The sequence below is a fragment of the Epinephelus fuscoguttatus genome, linkage group LG7, assembly GCF_011397635.1.
Source record: "Epinephelus fuscoguttatus linkage group LG7, E.fuscoguttatus.final_Chr_v1".
In the NCBI taxonomy this organism is placed as follows: domain Eukaryota; kingdom Metazoa; phylum Chordata; class Actinopteri; order Perciformes; family Serranidae; genus Epinephelus; species Epinephelus fuscoguttatus.
In genome coordinates this window covers 34,176,750-34,193,816 of record NC_064758.1, presented here as the reverse complement: position 1 = coordinate 34,193,816, position 17,067 = coordinate 34,176,750, and the positions used below count along the sequence as shown (strand labels likewise).

The 17,067-nt window shown below is 40.0% G+C and overlaps 1 protein-coding gene across 2 annotated transcripts in view; it reads left to right on the top strand.

Annotated features, from left to right (window-relative positions):
• The first annotated feature begins 756 nt into the window (after positions 1-756).
• The window catches only part of LOC125891407 (microphthalmia-associated transcription factor-like), a 47,288-nt gene continuing 30,977 nt past the window's right edge, over positions 757-17,067 (top strand). The window contains exon 1 of one of the 2 annotated variants that reach the window (XM_049580679.1): positions 757-1,172. In XM_049580679.1, the coding sequence (XP_049436636.1) occupies positions 1,069-1,172 (104 nt within the window). In that variant the 5' untranslated portion in view covers positions 757-1,068. The remainder of the gene's footprint in view (positions 1,173-17,067) is intronic. The other variant, XM_049580680.1, reaches the window with a different exon arrangement.

The following is a 17,067-nucleotide window of genomic DNA, read 5'->3' as shown; positions in this document are numbered from 1 at the left end:
GACTCGTGAACATGTCAAGCTTGTAAAAAACACACTTTATTTTGAAGTACAGTGAAATTCCAGCACAGAGCTTTAATTCTAAAGCGCTGTTTTCTGCTGTAGAATGAGAGAATAACAAACAGCTACTTAACAGAGACGGCAAACTAGCTCGACAACATGACCAAAAGCAAGTATAACGCTGAATATATTAAACTGTGTGGACCTTTAACTACTGACTGAGGAGAAATCTGCACCCTGTGGCTGGACCAGTTGGGAACCACTGGCCTATGGTGACCATGAGCGGATACTGCCATTGAAATGACGACTCAAAAGACAGCCACATTCTATCTCAGTAATTTATTAAAATAAAATGAGTTTCCAGATGTGATCTTTTTCTCTGTATAAACAAATGTATCGTAAATATAAGGTGTTCAGCTTTAGACTGCTTTTTTTTTAAATCATCTAATCATCACTCATTAGCCCAGAACAAGGTGTCCCAACTGACAGAAATGTTCCAACCAACCCCACTCTCCCCTAATGGAGATTAATTTACCTAAATTCACACAGCACAGGTTTCCAACCTGTTATTATTACAAATGTACATGCCTGCAGTAGAGTCAGGTGTTATGTGAGGTCATTGTCTCTAAAAAGGTTATAAAGCATTATTACAGCAGCAGAGTTTATAGTTAATCAATAAAACCCATCATATCGATAACCAGCTGTTCACATGATTAGTAATTATTATTGAAGGAAGTTAAACTTTGTGACGCTCGAGTTTCACTGTGTGAGCAGATAAGGCTGTGTAAAATCCCCTCGGATGCTGCAGCCAATGAAAACCATGCTGACACTGACAGCCGAGGTGCATGCTGGTAGTGGTAGTCGGCTGGTCTCCTGCAGCCGGTCAGCAGCGCTGTGCTGGCGGCTGTGCAGGACTACACAGCTCCGGGTGTCTGCACAGAGGCGGCTTGCGTTGACAGCGGTTGGTACTGAGCGAAGTACGGCGGCACAAATATCGCCCGTCTGGGTTTGCTTTGCTTTTTTTTTTTTTGTTAAGGGGTTTAACGTTTCCAAAAGTTGACCTCTGCAAGTATGCAGTCCGAATCGGGGATAGTTCCCGACTTCGAGGTCGGAGAGGAGTTTCAAGAGGAGCCTAAAACGTATTACGAATTGAAGAGTCAACCCTTGAAAAACAGGTCAGTTGTGTGGACAGTTATTTCCCACGCTGGAGCGGGGGTTTGGTGTTTGGGTGATAATTAGGCTGTGGACTTTGGGAAATGTTGTCCAGGGCTCGGTGCATGTGTGAGGCTTTCTCCACTGATGTTACCGAGGCTGAGCTCCGGACTGGGAGTCAACTTGCCTCTCGTTCCTTATGGTTATCCTGCTGGCATGAAGTTATGCAACACTTGGGTGTTGTCTTGTCAACATCAACTTCAAATATTAGCTCGCAGAGGAGCAGACAGGTCAGTCTGATGAGATGCTACCGCTCAGTCTCACTTGTGTTGATGGTCGACGTGCTGATAAAGCTGATGGGTGTGTTGCCGTTTACATGGGACTCTGCTGAAATACATAGGCTGTGTCTCTGCACGGCAGTGTGCATGGAAAAATGCATCCTGCAGGATAACAATATCAGGTCTGATTAGTCATATAATGTTGCTTTATTTAAGTAAATTGTGGTAGTTAAATACCTAAAATATTTCTACAGATAGAGTGACAGATGCTTTTTGTAGTGGAGCTTTTCTGAAAAACACTGCAAAAAGTTTACAGATAATGTTAACTACTCCAGTAGCAGAATCAAAATTTGCTTTTGAATCAAGTGTCTGCTTCTGTGTGTGCGCTGACAAATAAATTCTGCATGTCATCGTTGGACAAAGTGCACCAAATCCTGACAAAACAAACCTCCTTCATAGAATAAGTGTTGCACACATTAAAAGTTCCTCTGGGGTCTCAGGATGTGAACACAAACACTGACTTATCAGGAAGCTATTTTCAGCTTAGGCACGTCGAGGCCTCTCCACACAGTCAGGATTGAGCTGAGTCAGGTCTCTGTGGTCTGATGTGACCTTTCACCCTTTTTCTGGAAGTGCTGCACAGCAGGTGTGCTGTCCAGTGTGTCTGTATGATGTCATATTTACATTAGTGCTGCCAAATTACTAATAATCTCTCCAGGGATTTTAGGAATACGTTGAAGCAACACAGGGCTGGACAGTGTACCAATATTATATTGATAACAGGATGTGAGACTGGATGTCGTCTTAGATTTTGGATATCGTAATATTGAATATACTGTCTTTTGCTGGTTTCAAAGGTTATTGACTTATCAAAGTCAGCAAAAATGATCAAGGTCATGTGCATACATGTATATTGTATGATAATGCCCTTGTGTTTACATGCGTCTGTTTACATAAAAATGTAACCTAAATTCTTGCCAACAAAATGCTAGAATATCCTCCTGAGACTGGAACTTTTCTTTGGTATGCATTTTTAATTTCTCCTAGCTATTGGAGATTAGTGGGACCTGATAAGTATAAAAACAACAAAATAAATAAAGTCCCAATATCCTCAAACGAGACGATCATTAAGTCCCAGTGTCCTTCAACGAGCTTATGAAGATTCCTTATGTCTTCAAATGAGTACTTCCTGATTAACAGTGTCTTAGTTTGTTACTGTTGCTAAATTTGGTTAAATTTTTACACAATATTTAACTAGAAACGATATTAATCATAAATTAACAAGTGTCAACCATAAAGTGTGATCAGGTTTTGTACCTTGTCCACTTTTGTGTCGGGATCGTCTGCAGACTGACTGCCATCTTATTTTTACATGGATTAGTATATTATGCTCTTACTACCACTACATGGCACAAAAAAGTGTCCACTAACGAGGACAACAGGTCTAAGTTAAGCAAATTGACGGATAAGGTCCAGTAAATCTAAAATGTCCTCATGAGGACACAGGGTCTCAGGGGAGGATAAACAGTTTTCCCCACCATTCTAAGACCACCATTCGTCAGCCTTACGAACAGAAAAAACTGCACTGAGACATGTTTTACTTTAATTTTTGTTTGGATTAAAAGTTCATTGCTCTTTGAAAGGTGTACTTGCATTTTTATGCTATTATATAATCATTATATCAGTGCTGTAAAATGATCTTAAAAAGACAATATTATCATTAATCCCAAGTATTTCAGGGCAGACATTAGAGGTGGGAATCACCAGGAGATCCATGATACTTAAGTCACAATACAATATTATTGTAATTTTAAATATGTTGCAATGTGCTGAGTTCTGTTCATCTCACTTAAGCCACTTTTTGCAGCATATCCTGAGACCCTGAGACCCTGTGTCCTCATGAGGACATTAAATTTTGGGTTTACTCTACCTAATACAGTACTTTATTCTGCTTAACTGCGACCTGTTGTCCTTATTCGTGGACACTTTTTGTGCCACCTTGTTGTAGTAAGAGCACAATACACTAATCCATGAAAAAACAAGATGGCAGCCATCTCTGCCAAGTCAATCTGCAGCTGATCCCGAAACCAAAGTGGCCAAAGTACAAAACCTGATCACATTTTATGGTTGAAACTTGTTTATTTATGATTGATCATGTTCATAGTTTGGTATGGCAACAAATGTTTCCAATTTTATCAACAGTAACAAGCTAAGACACTGTCACTCGTTTGAAGACATTAGGACTTTATTATCATCTTGTTAGAGGATACTGGGACTTAACTGTTGTTGACAGCGTTTCATTTTTTATATTTATCTGGTCCCACTGATCCCAAATAGCTGGGAGAAATTAAAAAAGTAAACCAAACAAAAGTTCAGGTCTCGGGAGGATGTAAAAAAAAATTGATACTTGGCACTGTGTGATATTGCCACACAAGAATATCATGATACTATGCTGTATCAATTATTCCCCCACCCCTGATGTAATATTCTGAACTTACTATAAACTGTTCTTGTTGTTCTATTATTTGCCTTCATCCATTTAGTCATTATATCAACATTACTGAAGATTATTTGTGTGAAAGCTCCAACAGTCAAAAATGCTGTGATACTTGATTTTCTTTATATCGCCCAGCTCAACAGCTTCACATTTTGGGAAATACGCTTATTTGCTTTCTTGCAGAGAGGTAAATGAGAAGATCGATACCACTCTCATGTCTGTCGAGTATGAAGCTGGAGCCAGGAGGCAATTTACCTTAAAGACTGAAAACAGGGGGAAACGGCGAGCCTAGCTCTGTACACAGTTAACAAAACAAACCTTCCGGCATCTCCCAGTGTTGACAAGACTCCCATAAAAACCACAACTTGTCATTTTAACACTTTGGTTTCAGTATGAATTAAACAAACAAGATGTGGCGTGTTAATTAGAGAGCTGCGGAGGTGTCGGAAGGAGGATTTTTTTTTAGATTTAGACAGAGCCAGCTAGCCAGTTAACCCTGTTTCTGGTGCTTATGCTAAGCTAACCATCTGCAGCTTCATGTTTAATGGAGAGACTTGTGAGTGGTATCGATCTTCTCATCAAACTCAAAAAAGCAACCCAAAATGTCAAATTAGTCCTTTAATGATGTCGTTTAGTGGGTTTGACCTGAGTTGAAATGTGTGCTGAATATAGAGTATCAGAATATTTTCTGATGCATAATATTACTAGGTTTATTTTTAGTTATGATGAAAAAACATGAGTCCCTGTTCTGGTGATTTATACGTTATGAAACACTCTACAGCTGTGATCCAACTGGGAAGTTGTGAAACTCACTTTGCCTCTGTGATGATCACGATGACGGCGATGATGACGACAATACAGCTATTAACAGAATGGTGTCTCATTATCTGTATTTTGTGTCTACGCGTCTCCGTTATGTTGTTCAGCGGTAGTTATACATGGCTTCATTGTCAGGCTGAGACATACAGAGGACAGTACACCACTGTGCTCAGACAGAGCTCTTATTGCAGACGTTGGGTCGACTCCTGTTATTTTTTTCCCCCTCTGGACATTTTGTTGCAGATTGGGAGTTTATCTCCTTTTCTGAATTCAGCCAAAACACCAGTTGAGGGAGAAAAAACTGTCATCTTGCTCCGTCCTAACCTTTAACCCACTTCTGCATTTTTTAAACTCATTTCTTCATTAGCGAAATGTCATTATACTGTTACACATACAAGGGCTGAATCTGAGCTGTTGTGTTGCTGCTGCTGGCGGAGCAGCAGTGACGGTTGGCCTCAGCAGATGTGAAGTATCACAGATTATTTCATGTCATTTCCTTTGGAATATGTGAAGTTGTCTGAACAGTTGTTTCGATTGAAGGTATCCCACTTCCTCTTCCCATCACATGAGGATGATCCAGTATAATAATAGTCATGATGACTGTGCTGTGAGACGTTGGTTGCGCAAAATGGATATAATTAACTTTGATTGATTATTGAGGTGTATGATGTCCACCCCCGCTGTTTCTAAATTTAAAATATTAAGTGTGACAAAATGTCATTTTAGCTTTCAAAAGATTATTTTGTTTTCTTGCTGTCTTATCCATTTGACAGAGCGCTCAGACGGCTGCAGACGATGTGCCAGACTTTTTGTTCCTAACATAGACGTGAGACAGACGGTGAAACTTGTCTTCTATGCAGTGTAAATAAGCGGTATAAATTTAGCAGTGGATGTGTTATATCTGAAACTGAGAGTTGGGGGATCATTATTTGCAGCCGTACTTGGCATGCAGAGTCAAACTGAAGCTGAAGTCTTAGTTGTGCTCTCTAAAGTGCAGGTCTAACTGTGACAGAAGCTGGATATTTTTCAAAATGTCCATATAAATCCAGATATTATCTTAGAGGGGTTTTTTTTATGGCATTTAATGGGCTATTTATGATTATTTAGCACTTTAACTTTGCAGCATTGGTGGTGAAAGCAAATGAATCTGTCCACATGCTATTAAATCCTCTAGTTTCCTTCAAGACGTTTTCCTTTTTTGGATTTGGAATCCACAGCTAGCCTTGTAGGAGAGACTGCCACTACTGAAGTTCAGTAAAATTTAGAGGAAAAGGCACCAGGTTGTAGACGTATGATGCACAACATATAGGCTGCACATTTTTACAGTTGTACAATGCAATAATCACTTTAGGTCTACAGCCATGACAAATGAAAATCTGGATGTTGAAAAATAACTATTATTCATTTCCAGATAAATTTATGTGACAGCCACAGGGAGCCACTGGAGAGGGTCTAAAAAGCTGCATGCACCTCCGGAGCTGCAATTTGCCTTTGTTACATGCATTGTGTCTGTTCAAATTAAATAAACGTACAGTGTATATAAAGCACTTATTTCCTCAGATTTAGGCAACAAAAGTAGGTAATTAGGTTCAGAAAAAAACATCATTGTATGGCTTAAAATAACTACAGCTGTAACTAGGGTCATGTGACATCATGTGACATACATCACGTTGTTATTGAAATAATTCCACTGACTTTCGGTTTCTCACAGGAAATAAACAGCGGGCTTCCTGGGTGAGAACCTAGATTTTTATTAGACCCATCCACCCTATATAGAAATTCTCACTCTTTATACTATGTAGTTTCCAGGGGTATTACAAATTACCGCCACACAGTGTTTTATAATGCTGTGTTTTTATGGGTCAGTATCTCATGCGGATGTCCACTGATAAAACAGCAGTATTTGACATGTGCACTGGGTCAGCAACTGCCGCCACCTGGTGCGTATCATACTGCGGCAAAAGGTACCTCTGTGTGTCAGTATCTGACGCTGAGATCACTGACAAAGCGCTGGTATTTGACATGTTAGGAATGAGAATGGGTTGGTGTGACTGTGACATACAACAAGGTCCCAAGGCCGGAATCAAACCTGTGACTTTTTACTTTGTTGGATATAACCGGCTTTACTTTGTGGGGCAGACTCAGTGTGTTTGGGGTCGGACAGAGAGTAATAATGTTATTTTATCATGCTGTGGCAGAGAGTATATCACGTCACAGTATCTCAGCTTGGTTTGATAGTTCAATCAGTCAAAGCTACAGGAGGTAACTCTTATAATAAAAAACATTTTGTCATATTTGCTAAAACTATCACTATATCCTGACTGTAGTGCATCAGTTGATTGGTTGGTTGATTTTTTATTTGTGTCATGCACACTTACATGTGCCCAACCCTCATGGGTTTACAAGACACCATTACAAGCAGGCTGCAGTAACAACCCAAAGTACATGTTATCTAACTTCTCAGTGTGGAAACAGAATACTCTGCCTTCTATCCCAGGCCTGGCAAAGAAATTCAGCCATTAAAAAAGGTTCCTTTCTGAAACAAAACAAAACATTTTCATGATCATGCAACCAAAGGAAATCAACATGAATAGGTCATCTTACTGAGAAGTCTTCATATGAAAATGAGACGAACACTCTGTGGAAAAATCATGTTCCTCTTCCTCCTCGTGCTGTTAATGACATTTGAAGTATCCCCGTGCCTGAACAAAACAACCAATTAGAGTCAGGAGGAGTGTGCTCTCAGCCAAGCTCAGTATCTTCAGTGCATGGCTTCAGGAGGAACTTTGCAAAAACACTGGCTGAGCAACAGCAACCAGCAGTGAAAATGCTGCGTTAGAGACTCCTCCTGGGTGTGATTGGTTGTTTTTATTCAGGCGCAGTGGATTCTTGCAGATGCCATTAGGAGCATTAGGAGGAGCCAGAGGAGCCTGATTATTTCACAAATTATCTTTCTTGGGTCAAGTTACCCACTGTAGCTTTAGGCTAAAATCACAAACAAACTGGTCCATACAGCAATGAAAGTGATGGTAGTGAGGTGAAAACTTTAGGTTGCTTGCTACACATACAGTATATACAGCCTGTATTTAGAGAGTATTGAGGTGAAACACCACTTATATAAAGTGTTGAACTTATTGCACATCAAATACATTGTTAGTGTATCTTTAAAGAGTGTTGCAGATTGGCTGTAAACCTGTGTCAAGATTTGTTTGTTATGAAAAGAATATAATTACCGGTACATTTAAATCTGCCTGTGACAGGAGGCGGAGTCAGAGGTGGACAGTTATGAAAGTTGGTACTGGGAGCAGCTTGTTCCCGTGGGGAATCCCAGACAGAGATGCCTGAGAGGCCGAAGGGTTTCGTCCATGATCTTAAGACGGACCGAAGAGCTTAATGACACAGACAGGTGTCGTGGCTGCAGTTAACAACTTGTTCTGCAGACATGATCGCTTTGCTGCATCGTAACCTCCTCTGTGGCTTTTTAAAGCACATGTATAGGCTTTGCATTTCTGCACTTGGAAATTCTCACAAACTTTGGATTTTTTTTATCTTGCGTCAGGAGTATTAATATTAGGAAAATGTGATCTTTGTCAGCCTCTGTTGGTGACCAGTGGAGACTGCCACAACACTTAAAACAGCACTTCTTTTTTGGCAGGTAGCTTGTTTTGACCACCAGAACCTCAAAGACACTCAGTTAGTTTCATGTATGATAAAGAAAAGCAGCAGCTCCAGACACACTGATGTGAGACGCCGGTACTTTTTTTTGATATGCCCAGGATAAATTTCTCTTGAGAGACAATAAAGATCAATCTTATCTTATTTGACAGCTGAGGCCAGCTCATTTGTGTCATTTTTGCTTTAAAAAATGATTTAAATATTCATTCATTCTCCGTAATAGCTTATCCTGCTACACGGTCATGGGGGTCGGCGGGTGGGGGGCTGGAGTCTATCCCAGCTGACACTTGGAAAGAATCAGGGTACACCCTGGACAGGTCGCCAGACTATCACAGGGCTTACATAAGAAGCGGACAAGCATTCACACTCACATTCACACCTACGGGCAATTTAGAGTCCAATAACTTGCGTGTGTTTAGACTGTGGGAGGAAGCCAAAGACCCCAGAGAAAACCCACGCTGACACAGGGACAACATACAGACTCCACACAGAAGGGCCTCCGCTGGCTGGCGGACTCAAACCTGGAACCGTCTTGCGGTCATCTCTTAAATATTGTGACTGTATGAGTACATGGGCCATTGCTTTCTGCATGAAAAGACAGCTTGCACATCCTCCACTGTTCAGCAGTTAAAAAATAACAATATTAGTCAACAGCTCTGGAACAGTCAGCTAAAGTTTTAGGCCTAGTTCCAGTTTGAGAGTTACTGTGATCCATTTATTAAAATCTGGCACCTTTAAAGTCCTCCTGCAGTGACAAAGGAACCTACTTAATGTGTGTAAATAGGGGTAGGAATCAAGATACTTCAATCAAGATACAATATTATTGCGATTCTAAATTGCATTAAGAAATATTGCAATGTATATTACCCTTTTCAACTGTAAATTGTGTAAAAATCTGTTTTATCTAATAAGATAAAGTTTTCAGTCTGTTCATCTCACTTCAGCCATTTTTTGTAGCAGCAAATTGTATTTAGTGGACTGAAAAATGTAGTAAGCTAACAAGTTTAATTTGTATTTATCATATAAATAATTTATATGATTTAAAAAAAAATCAATACTCGGCACTAAATGAAAACAACCGCCATGAATAACTGCAACGTCCACAAGTTTAGTCCAACTCAGAAAAATCCTCCATATAGAGTCTGTATAGTCCAACCAAAATGTCCAAAAACCAAAAATGGAATATATGTCCTTCCTTCAAAATGCAAAAAATATAAATTGAAACAGCAACACATTGCAAATACCCCTCAAAAGAATCAAACTCACCACACACAGGACTGGGAATAAGTAGTCCGGCCTAGAGTTGCTCTGCAGTCCTGTGCTCAGTTGTTATGGTCCTCACATCTCACAGAATTCCTTGGATAAGATACCACCATAAAAAAAGTTGAGTGTCCTCTTCCATCTCCCTCTCAGCTGCCAGGATCTTTCATAACTCCTCTGTCTACCTCCAAAAGCCCTTCTTTCCACCCCAAACATTTCTCTGTCCTTTGTGCTCCAGGCCACGCCCCCTCACACCTGTGATCCAACAGACCACCTGACCACTGTTAGCTACAGGAAGCTACACAAGTAAAAGCATGGGTGACAATGATACGAACGAGGAAGGGTTTAGTTTTTAACAATTCAGTTACATATAAATACTTTTCCGCTGACCCTGTTGGCGGCGTCACAGCTCTATAAAACCCTTTCAGATGAACTTTGGTCATTTTCTCATGGTTATTGTGTGTTAAAATCGGGGCTGAGTGATGTTTTTCAGCTGTGACTGTTCTCCTTTACAGTATGAGGATGTGTTGATTGTTATTGTAACCTCCAAGGGAAATTGAGGACAAATCAGCCTTCAGTGTGACAGGAAAAAGCTGCATGATTATGTTTGTACAACGTCCTCATTTGCATAAACCTGAAAACGTTATGGACTCACTCACCCTGCTGTAGGAACGTATGTGCTGTATGAAATCCTCCTCCTCACTGTCCTCAGATGCTCCATGTTGAAGCACAGAGGGAGGAGAGGAGAGGAGAGGGGAGCGAGAGCGGGCCGTCCTGATGAACAGGGAATTATGAAGGTCATGGAACGTGATTACAGAAATAGGACCCGGCAAGTTCAAATTATCCCAACTGGTCCTTGCTTCCTGGAAAGAACCTGATTATCTCTTGGGATGCTTTAACAGCGTACCCTGTTTTGTTTAGCTCTTGCATCTGAGGCTGTGAATCTCATGGCAGCAGTGTTTGCAAGAGACAGGGTTTACACCAGTTAGAGTTTATACCAGTTTCATTTTTGACATTTATTAACGGTTTTTAAATGAAAAGGTTGAATGTTTTAAAGGTTCCTGTTTGACAACATAGCAAAAGTGGATTATGGATAAGCAGCATAGTAAGGCATGGATGAATTACTGAACGGGCCTACCGAGCACAAGCCCAGGGGCTCAGAGTTTCAAATTCAACACACACCGACCAAAGAGAGATTAAAAACAACCACAAAGAGACACTAAAAGACCACACAGAGATGCAAACTGCAGAGAAACATGAAATGACCACAAAGACACACCAGTCGACTTCAGAGAGACACAACGTGACTCGAAAGGTCAAAAACTTCAGACATAAACAACTACAAGAGACATAAAACGACCTCATGGTGACACAAAACAACCTCAAGAGACACAAAATGACCATACAAACAAACACAAACCAACTACAAAGAGACAAAACAAACACAAGGAGACACAGAATGTCTATGAAGAGAAACAAATCGATGACAAAGAGAAACAACCATATGGAAAAGAAGGAATGACGACAAATAGAAGCACAATGTCTATAAAGAACAAAAAAATTACCTCAGAGACATAAACAACTACAAAGAGACAAACAACAACCACAAAGAGATGCATAACGACTCTAAGGTGATACAAAACAACTACCAAGAGACACTGAAAAAAATTACTTTAGAGACATAAACAACTACAAAGAGACAAAACGAACACAAAGAGACACCGATCAACCACAAGGAGACACAGACTGTCTACAGGGACAAATCGACTACAAAGAGACACAAAACCACAGGGAAAAAAGTATGACTACAAAAAATAAGAAAAAGTCTTCAGAGGACAATGAACTACCTCATAGACATAAACAATGACAAAGAGACATAAAACAACCACAATGAAACACAGAATGACCAAAAAGACCCATAATTACCTCAAAGAAAGACAGACTGACCTCAAACAGATGAAAAACAACCACAAAGAGACAAAAAATACTTCAGAGACACGAAAGACTACAAAGAGACACAAAACCACAGGAAAAAAGTTTGACTGCAAAAAGAAGAAAAGGTCTTCAAAGGACAAAAAACATTAAAAAAAAAAACACAAAGAGACACAAAACCACAGGGAAAAAAGTATGACTACAAAAAAGAAGAAAAAGTCTTCAGAGGACAAAAAACATAAAAAAAAAAAAAAAAAACCCACAAAGAGACACATAACTACAAGGTGACACAAAACAACCACAGTGAAACACCCAAAGACAAACTGACCTCAAAGAGACACAGAATGGCCTCAAATAGATGAAAAACAACCATAAAGAGAGACAAATCGACTACAGACACAAAACAAACAAAAGAGACAAATAACATCTACTATGAGACAAAACATGACTAAAAAAGACACAAAATTACCTCAGAGAGTGACGACAAGGAGGCACAAAATGATGCATAACAACTACTACTGTACTATCTACTACTGTATAAAATGTGACATTTTGTGAAAAACGTGGACCACATTTTGATAAAGACATCCGGTCAAAATCCCCAAAATACTTACTGAATTTAATAAATAATGAAAAAAAAAAAATAGCGAAATTGATTTTCTGTCAGTCAACTACTTGATTAATCAACTCTAGATACAAGGTTTAGCGTTGTGCGTTTTTTTATTTTGATAATATGCTGTGTTGGTTTGTTTATGCAGATCTCACATATGTAAATCCAGAGCGTCTACCCGGAATAGTTTACTCAGTTCAGCTAGTTGTAGTTGTTTGTTCAGTTGTTTTCCTGTCTTCCTGGTTGTAAAGCCGACATAACTGATAGTCTAGACTTCACCCTTGCATCCAGATGCTTCCCATTATCACTGATTTCCTTGCTAGTAACTGTCTCCTGGGGAGTGACGCCAGCTGCAGCACGCTGGGGTGTTGTGATCAGCAGGGGAGTGTGAGTGGATCAATGTACTGTCATGTAGGGTCATAATCACCGAGCTGTGTTCCAGCTGAGAGGTCGTGGAGTCTGCCAGAAGGGCCTGATGTGCTCAGTGAACGAGACACCTGCAGTCTGATGGAGACAAACAAAAGGATCGTCACGAGCAGCTTGTTGCAGGATGGTGTTTTTGCAGCGCTGTTTCTTGGCTTCAGTCTGACGTGAAATCTCGCTAGTTAGACCTTTCTCACTCCGTTAATAGCTCTGTGATATTCATAAGTCACCGTGTGGTCCCACTTTGTTTTCACCATGCGCAATTACAGAGGTATCAGAGTCAGATAAAGTGCTCTGAGCTAATTGATGAAAGAGCATCCCCTGGTGGGAGAATGGATGAGGACTGAAATTACCTTTTATGTGTGTGGATCTCAGTGGTTGTGATTTGGGGTATAATTTTTCTGGATAGATTCTTAATGTGTAGGTATTTAAATCAATAAGAGTTTGCACAAAGTGTGTTTAAGTTGTGTTTTAACCATTAATCTAAAAGTGAGCATGTTACTGTAACTGTTTGAAAGTGCATGTTTGAGTTTTGATTTTTCCCAAAAGTTAAAGTATTTTCTCTACCTGCGGAGGAATGTGACATACTTATAGATAGCAGTTTCAATATTATAATGGGCAAAACATTGCTGTCCAGTGAAAGTCATGCAGTTGATTGTTAACTTTTCAAATATACTGAAGAATTTACAGTTTCTTAACAGGCTGAGAAAAAGTCTTTAATTAAGATATAGGATGGGAACAGTTTCACTTGAGAAAAACTTCCAAGTTGTCCGATCTATTGTAATCGTACGCTTCCAAGCTTATCAATTCCTTTTATCAGTACCGGCATGTTTCTGACAGTTGATGATGACAGTCCCAGCATCTACACTGCTGTTAACTAACCCTAACCCTAACCCAACAAGACGAGAGTCATGGAGTCATGGTGGAGAGGAAGAAACGGTCTAAAGCAGGGGTAAGAAACCTGCGGCGGCTCTTTATTTTTTATTTTTACCTCAGCCTGTCAAGCAATAAAATAAATTATCTAATTAATTACATGCTCTGTGATTAATTACTCTACATTAATTGCGTACATCAATTTTTACTGTGAGAGTATTTAAAAAATGCAATTCAAATGAATTTTGGCAGATGTGTTGTAGTAAAGCTGCTGAATATGCTGCTGGACACAATTGTCCCTCTGTTCTCTACCACCGAAACCAACCAGTTGTAATCCATTTTGCAAGGGAGTTAGTCAGTCGGTCACACGTAGACGAACGCCTGATCGAGTGTGGCTCGACAAAGCTGGCTGCTAGCGTTAGCATCAGAGGCTGTGCTAGCTCGAACCTCCGGGTTCACTGCTAAATGCTTTGCGTTGAGGTGATATTTCAGGTTTGAAGTTCGCCGATGTAGCTCTGAAGTGATTCTTACATTTTCCAGTTGTATAAATGTGTAGCCTACACACAGAATAAAAAAAATGTTTTAACATCTCGTCAACTATGTGCGTCATGCCTATATACAGCCTGAAGACTTTTCCTAAAATTTGCCAAATCTCAATAACAATGGTCTCAAAGACAATGGTCTTGAGTCTCCTTAGTGAGGCTAGCTATTGATTCCAAATCCAAAAAAGGAAACGTCTCGGAGGAAAACAGAATTTCACTGTGAGTGGAGAGATTTGTTTGCTTTCACCACTAATGCTGCAAAGTTTATGTACCAGATAATCATAAAAAGCCCACTGCAGAGAGCTACTTGGATGTAAAACAAAACAATGAATGCTCATTCAGACCTAATAGGAATGTTTATAGGCTAATGTAGATTAAATCACTACAAGGCACAAATATGTATTGGTTAGTGTTAGGGTTAGGGTTAGACAGATCAGGCTCCAGACAGATTTTTTTGGTAGTAAAGGCTGCTTGTAATATCTGTAAAATGATCCTTTCAAGTAAGGTGGAAACACCTGTGTTCTTTGCAACAAAAAAAAAATTCAAGGAATGTGCCACTGCATCCCAACCGTGCAGCACGTCCGTTACTGAGGGCAAATATCCTGTTATAATAACGTCACACAGGCAGACTTTGCAATTTTTTTCTTTGACTAAGAAAACCAGAACGAAAACTAACCCTGTACAAATATTCTCTCATTTCTTTTACACAGTGTTCAGACTCAGAGAGATAATACAACAGCTGCATTGATGCTGAAAAGCTGTGGACAGTGGGTCTACTTTTTCCCGCACGGAAAAATAGATCAGAATCAATGAGGGAAACAATAAAGAATCAGGGTCAATAAGCAGAATCAATAGGGACATTGTTATCCATGAAATCTTACTAATTCCCATCCCTATTTAAGATCCCCTCCAGATCTTTTTATGACACAAGAATACTGAATAATAATTTATGTCTGATATGGTTTTTCCACAAAAAGATCTACTTCTTCTTAGTCATAGAAAAATCCAGAATCTATTAATATGCAAATACTTCTCATTTTATAAGTGTAACTGCGAGACACAAGCACAATGAAAGTCTGTTGTAAGTATTTTTGCTCCACATCACATCTGTGTAAGTTGCACCCCGGCCCATGATCACAAATCATACTTACATGTCTTTAACGTAAGATTTAAGGTGAGCTCAGAGAAACGTCCCCCTCCTCAGCAGATACAAAATCTCATACTGCACGTACATCAGTCTGCACAGTGAAGCTCAAACATCCAGGTGAAGTAACAAAAAGCAAAACATATTTTTCAGTGGGTAAACCATTTGAAAACCAATTAGATTATCTGAGCAGTGTATCCTCACACAGATGAAAACAGGCCTGTTTTTCTTAGCTCATGAGATGTTGACATTTTGGAGGCACATGCAGTGACTAAGGTTGGTTACAGGACGTCCACTGGGCAGTGACAACGCATGTCTCCAAGTGAAACAGTATCTGTGTGGTTTTTAGGCAGCGTGTTGATGGGCAGCGTGTTCACAGTGGGCGCTTGCCCTCTCCTCTGAACGGGGCTGGTCCTCTGCCTGGGACTCTGTGTGGCGATTGGAGATTCCAGGCCGGGCCCCGGAGCCTCCCCCCTCTGACACACTTTCAGCGCTGCACCACTAGCATGACTTTCATTGCTCTCCAAGGGCGGGTGGTGCACCTTCAGGAAAAAACAAACAAATATGGAGGCCGTAGGAGTGCAAGTGTGCAGACCCTGCTTATTTGACAGTTTGTGAGTATGGCGCCTGAGCATGCCGGCATGTGTGAAGGCAGGATTTTGGAGTTTGTTGTTGTGTGTGTACAACGCTAGGCCTGTGTGTACACATGAAGGACAGTGTGTACAGGGCTGTGTGTGGAAAGTATACCATCAGAGCTGTAGCAGATTTCTCCCTGTGCAGGGTGTTTAACAGTTTAATCTTAAACTAGTTCTGGTTAATAATCAGCATAATAATTAGTTTGTCAGGCATGAAAGCACTTTATTAGTTTGAGCAGAAGTGAGCAGCTATAAAGATTTTCACAAATAACACTCACCTTTTTAAACAGATAATCACAAAAGGAGTTTAGATGTTTGTTACAGTAAAAAAAAATCTGAATGTAATGCCATTAGTTTATAGATGAGGTTGTTGTTATACCATTGGTGTCCATTAGGCAGAGCTATTAGCTCCTGTTAATTACCAGCAGTAATATTATGCTGCAGTGTGTCTGCTCTGCACATTATTTTCCTTTTACAGCTCAGTGTTGTGACTGATCAGACCATCATTGCCGCTTTCCCTCTATTCTCTCTGGGTGCAACTTAATTTCCCTGTTTCCTGTGTGTCATTAAAACCTGCATCAAAGCCTCAGCTCTGACTGTTTGACTAATAATGGAGTGATGGAGCAGCGTCGTGCAGAATCAGAGGAATCATGAGTTGGGTGGGTGGGGCTCTTCAGCACTGTACAGCCATTGTGTTTTTTTTTTCTTTGAGATACACACAAACATGAGAGGAGGTGTGTGTGCACACACACAAGAGTGAAAAAGTTAAAAAGGACAAAAGAGCTTTTTATGTGTTTCAGTGGTCCGTTTGGCAAAAAGCCACCAAACAGTGGAAAGGAAGAAACACAGAGAGAGAAAGAGAGAGGAGCTTTGCTTTGGAGGAAGGCTTCTGGTCATTCATGCACACACTCACACACACAAACACACATGAATCAAACTAATAATCAGGAATGTATTAAAGAAAATCATGAGGTGCTACAACTCCTAATAGATCTCTGCTATTAAACCCTCCTCCTCTATTGGGAAACATCATGAGATTAACTTCCTGTAATCACTCAAGTGTAGTTAAACTCCTCAGACACTTAACAGAGTTTAGTTTGTAAATTGTATGACATTTATTTTAGAAAATAACAATCCGTCTTTATGGCTGATTTAATTGGTTTATCACTGATATATTGACACTGATAAGTAACAAGAAATTCCAGCACAAAAAAAAACATTGCTTGAGGT